A 6,000-nucleotide genomic window follows, 5' to 3' on the forward strand; every position below is an offset into this window, starting at 1 on the left:
TTCGTACAGGGAGCAAAGAGGCATCCTCGATCCAGCGGGCTGCTGGGAGCTTGTAGGGTAGTAGAATATTGTGATCTGAACTGGAATTAGAACAGGATGCTAGGGCTAACACACCCTAGCCCCTGAATAAAAGTGTCCGTAGGATTTAAATCAGTGCTAGCAGGCAGGATCTCTGGTTTATGTATCTCATGGAAGACAGGATGACCCGTGGCAAAGCACTCACCCTGGGGAGACTCCAACCCTGTGTAGCCACAGTGGAGTGAGAAATGGACTAAGTGTTGCCTGACCCTCTAAGTGCCAAATGTATCCCTGATGTAACTCCATTGATTTCCATAGGCTCACAACCTGGATGAATTCAGTGCTAATTCTTTGGTTATTAAAAAAGGATCAGCTAATCAGAGGCTCCTACAATACCAAGGACAGGGGCCAAATCTACCCTTGAAGCCAATGGACCTGAATCTGCTGCCACTGAAGCCAATGGAAATAGAACTGGGCCTTTGAAGACTTTCTGCTGCCTGTAGCTAGTGGTTAGAGTAGGGGAACTATTCTTGGCTCTCACAAAAACGGACTGACTGTGGCCTTTATCCACCAATCTATCTAACCACTATGACTTTATTTACCATTCAGTTTAGTATCTAGGAACCTTAAGACAGCAACTTCACTGCTCTATGCCTCAGTTACCTCCTCACAGGGGCTGGAAAACTTAATCAACTGATGTTTGCCAAGTGCTTTGGGAGCCTGGGATGAAAGTTTTCAGAGCACAATTCTGCTCCCATTTAAACCAATGGCAAAACTCTGATTAACTTCAACGAGTGAAGAATTGGGCCCCAAAACAGCAAGTATGATATAATCTTTTGTAACAGTGCATGGTATCATTTCAGTTCATGAACCACCATTTAATATCTAGGGCTGTAAAAGCCTGTAGTTTATAAGCCTGGTATCCGATACTCATGTATTATCGACATTACACATACATGGACATTTATACAGCTACTGATGAGAGATTTTCGGAACTTACTTATCAATTTCCCAGTGTTTCCATGTGATTAGAATGAACCCCAAATGTGTAGCTACCAAATGAAGGTGAATGAAGACGAGAGAGATGATGTGTGTATGGACATGTCTCTAAACACACTGAGTGCTGGAGTATTTGGACTAGTGAATGGTTTTGGTGCCAAATGTGAATACCATGAATGATGGGCAATAGTAAAAAATAACCAAGTTATTCATCAATCTCAAAGCTGATTAGAAGGACTAAGGCCAACCTAAAATCTAGAAGATTCCCATATGAGAAGATCCCATGTTCCGACCAGCCCCAAAGGACAGTGACTATCTGCAATGCAAAAAACTAGAGGGGACAGCACACAGCTCTGAAACAGACATATTTCTCCCATACCCATTTTGCAGGATCTCCCCATTGGCACAGGGTGACCATAGAGTAGCTCACTGCCCACCCCTTGCTGATTGGCCTTGCTTGTTATCCCACCTTCCCTGCCTATTTGTTTGGCTGACTTGTTGCGTCTCGTTTTAAATTTAAGTTCTTTGGGGCAGGGGCTGCTTTTTACTATATGTTCATATAGAGCCTAACCCAACAGGGCACTGTTCTGGGGGGCCTCTTGGTGCTACTGCCATACACATAATTCTAATAACAGCCATTGAGGCATGAGGGTTCCCGGGATTACATGTGTTCAGGTTGGCGGGTGTGTTTCCCTCCTGCGCTGCAGAGAAAGAGCAGCTTTTCTTGACCTATCCCGCCACAGGAATCTGAATATGAAAGGTGCTTCTACATCATGTAGGGTGGCCAGATAGCAAGTGTGAAAAATAAAGGGGGTCTAGTTGCATATATAAGACAAAGTCCCTAATATCGGGAGGTCCAGTCACCCTAACAACATGTATTGGGATTTGGTTTAAACAACAGAATCCTGATCAATTCCAAAAGCCGATGGAAAAGGGGAGGGAAGGGGGCATTGACTCTTTGGAGAGAAAAAAGATCAATGAAGCTCTGGGAAAGATTGACAAGTGATTTTAAAATGAGCATGCAAATCAAGCCAATGCTTGTGCTTTGGAGGATTCCCTTATTTTTTAAAAAAGCCAGCAACACTGTATCTTTCTTGCAGTAAGGATCCAAACCTATAGAGTTTGCAAGATGGTGATTAGATGGAGAACACTGCAGTATTTTTTAAACAAGAACTGTCTGTACCCTACATTTAATTACCGCTACACTGCAGTCTCTCTCAAAGTGTGGATGTGTGCAGTAACTCCCATTTGATTAACATTTAGACCCTTAGACGTTAGGTAGCAGCTGGATAAGTGTCTCAAAATGCTGCTCTGCTAACATGTTTTCCTGCCCTGAAAAATCCGTGTATAGAAACTAATAGGGAAGGTATTCGATTGCAGGCTTCATTAGTGCATTGGGCATGGTAGTTACAGTATCTTAATGGGGTAGGTCAGAGGAGATGGTATCTGAAAGAGGCTTTGAAGAGAAGCATGCAGGCTGACTGTTGCTTGGCAAAGAGCAAAGAGGATTCTTCGTTGCAACAGCTGAGTTTTTGGTGGTTGGGCAATCTAAATATACATCTGCTTATATGAATCCTGGACTCAGTAGTCTGACTCTTTAAAGGGACACTGTTAGGTGTCAGTTTTGGATTATTAAGGTTTTGTAATGCCCCCACCAATAAATAAAATACTTTGCTCTTATACAGCACCTTCCATCCAAGAATCTCAAAGCCCTTTACAAATCAATTAAGCTTTTCAAAACCTCATGAGGAGGGTAAAGATATTTTGGGATCGCTACATGAAGTGATCACCCAAAGCAACTAGTGCAAATATAATGGCTTGTCAATTCGTAATGCAATAATGATCAAGTTAGGCAGGGAGGAGGAATGTATGAGAAATCCTTCATTCCTACCCGCAAAAGAAAGCAAAATGAGCTGGATATTTTCAATAGAATAAAACTTGTCACGTCAACTTGTTTGCAGTGTAGTTGTAGCGGTGTGGGTCCCAGGGTATTAGAGAGACAAGGTGGGTGAGGTCATATCTTTTATTGGACCAACTTCTGTTGGTGAAAAGGGCGAGCTTTCGAGGTTGCACAGAGCTCTTCTTCAGGTCCTGAGTAAGCTCTGTGTAAACTCAAAAGCTTGTCTCTTTCACCAACAAAAGTTGGTCCAAAGATGTTACCTCACCCCCCCCCCCTTGTGTGACAGGTGACATTCAACTCCTTCCTCCCCCTAATTTGTTTGCAACATATTGTGGGGCTAGGCTTGAATCTCACACATCACATAATATAACCTCTCCTTGTTCTGAAGTGTTTAGAAGAGCGGCTGGAATTCTTCTTCTGTATATTTAGTTCTCTGCAGGGAGCTCCGCCTTCGTCCCCATCTCCTACCGGAGTAAATCCCAAACAACATTCCTATTGCATCTATTTCACATCTGAGTGAAGCTCTAATCAACAATTGGACTAATAGGTGGTCATGTCTGTGAGCAAGTTTCATGGCTGTTGGTGAACTGTGTGTGGCTCAATTGAAAATCTGGGTAACTTCTAACTGCCAAAAAATAAACAGAAGGGCTCTTCAACCCTGTTTTGCTTTTCTGTCAGAACAGAGAGAAATCAATTTAGTATAATTGGACAATAATGCTGCCTCTTCTTTCCCTGCTGCTTCTAAAATCCACTTTTGTCACTAGAAATTGCAAGAGTTCCTACAAATATATTTGTCTAATCCGCCTCTCCCCATCCAAACAGGATGTCTAAGGACCTCTCCTAGCTCTGATCAATAAAAGGTAACAGGTCTTTCTGTGGAACAGCTGGGATGGAGACACCAATTTTCCTGAAGGCTAGATCACCAGTATACTGTGGCTGGAGAAAGTAGGAGTTTAGGAGGGGCACAGAGCAAGCAGGAGCCTGCAGGAGATGCTCTTTAAGGTGCCTTCTGACTTTATGTGGCAACACTGTACCATCCCACTTAGGTTGTCTAGTGTGGATTCCTGAAGATGATGCCTAGAAATGTGATCCACCACACCATGCCATTTCTGCTTTCAGTTATGAAACACTAAGGACAGTCTAGAATCAGAGGGGTAGCCGTGTTAGTCTGGAGCTGTAAAAAGCAACAAAGAGACCTGTGGCACCTTATAGACTAACAGATGTACAGTCTAGTAGATGTTGTCACTATGCATTTTTAAAAACTTTAAAAAACTACCTGAATATCTCCCAGGAAAATAAATCGTTACAAAAAATGAGGCTAGTAAAAATCCCAATGACTCTATCCCTCTGGATTTTCCAAACCCGTCATACTCCCTACAGAGGATGCAATTGGATGAAGGCTGTATTTTTTGAGTAGGGAATAAGCACATGTGCGCTCTCCCGGGATTAAATAGAGCTCAGGGTTCGTTTCGTCCCGCTAGGTGGCGCTGTTTTCCCTAAACAGTTTGCAAAAATATCCAATGTATAAAATAAATGCAACCCAACGCTGCCTTAAACCACATGACATAACATCAGCTTGCAAACTCCCATTAAAATCTCAATTTGGGGAAATTGATTCTACCTCTGAGCAATTGCAATACAATTACTCCAACAGGCAGCAATCAAGAATCACATCAAAACAACACCAAACTTTCATCTCCTGCCCAAGAACCACCACCACAACAAAAAGCACCTGTCTTGCAAACACAACATGCTTTCCTTGAATACATATAACAACAGGCAAGTCCCTGAATGAAAACAACACTTAAAGAGGATGTTTTGCAACCTCGTTGGTGGTTTTAAAATGTCCTAACTCAAGGCTATAGTCTGCCATCCTGACATTGATTAATGCCTTATTACCCACTGAAATCAGTGGGACTTTTTGTTGAGTAAGGTATTACTCATCACCAGTAAAGGTAGCAGAATCTAGCCCTCTGAGATGAATGTAATGTTTGCTTTAGCCTACCTATATAGTTATCCATCTCTCTCTCTCTCGGTACTTCTTTGGCTCTCATTCCCATGGTGCCCGGATAGCTGTCAAACGCGCTAGTTTGATCTTGAAAACATTCTGTATTTTAAATCATAGTAGATAGGAAAACGTCTCTCTCTCTCTCTCTCTACATACCCAGAGCATGCAATGAAGAGAAAGAATCAAAGCACAGAATGAGCATTTACAAGTTGAGTGAGAAACTCTACAGAGGATCAGAACGGAACGCCCCAGATTCTCAACAGGTCCGAAGGCAGAAAGAGCACCTGGTTAAGAAGCAAATCAAAAGGCAATTAGGGAGGGAAAGGGGGGGGACACATCATGCCGGAAACAGAGTCCAGGTAGCAACCCCAAAGCAGGTTAAGAAGGAAGCAAGCGAAGGTGCACAGGGATTCCTTGGGCGGGGGGGGGCCCTTTGTTGCAGGGAACAGACCCCAGGAGTTGGTGCCTTCCCCCCCCCAATCCACTTCCCCTCAACCTCACCGGCTTTGGTGCTTACCTTATCGGCTGCATGAGCCCCTCCAGCCCGCTGGGGGGGAGGGTGTTAGTGGTAGGGAGGGGCAGATGGACGCTGGCAGGACCGGGAGGGGGGAGATCGTGGGATTGTCCGCAAAAGGGCAACCCCCCTCCCTTCCCAAAGAGCCCCCCTGTAGGGTTAACAGCTCGCCCCTCTCTTCAGCAGCAGGGCAGGGAGAGCAGCATCTTCCTCTCCAGCTGCATGTCTGCGAGAGACTGGCTGAGCCAGTGCAGGGTGTGAAAGGAAAGTGATTTCCCAAGCAGATCACTCAGCCTGGGAGATAAAACGAAGCAGATAGACAGGCAGGCACACCCCCCCTCCCCCCTTCTGCAAAGGCTCCGTGTGCTGGTGTGAGTAGGTTAGTTAGCATGCAAAAGGGGGGATGGAAAACAGAGGCAGCTCAGTGCAAGGCGAAGAGGAGGGGGAGAGAGCTGGTCTGTGGGTGTGCGCCCCAGTAATCCACAATCACAGGGATGGGAATGGGGTGGGGGGGTCAGCAGAAGAAAGAAAGTAATTAACAGTGGACAGGAAATTAGGATG

General features: G+C 44.6%; 1 protein-coding gene across 1 annotated transcript in view; it reads right to left on the bottom strand.

Annotated features, from left to right (window-relative positions):
* Nucleotides 1-5,456, bottom strand: part of RGMA (repulsive guidance molecule BMP co-receptor a) — a 31,979-nt gene extending 26,523 nt beyond the window's left edge. Inside the window, exon 1 of the mRNA XM_065412353.1 lies at nt 5,443-5,456. Within this exon, the coding sequence (XP_065268425.1) occupies nt 5,443-5,456 (14 nt within the window). The remainder of the gene's footprint in view (nt 1-5,442) is intronic.
* Nucleotides 5,457-6,000: the final 544 nt, after the last annotated feature.

Source organism: Emys orbicularis, chromosome 10, assembly GCF_028017835.1.
Source record: "Emys orbicularis isolate rEmyOrb1 chromosome 10, rEmyOrb1.hap1, whole genome shotgun sequence".
In the NCBI taxonomy this organism is placed as follows: Eukaryota; Metazoa; Chordata; order Testudines; family Emydidae; genus Emys; species Emys orbicularis.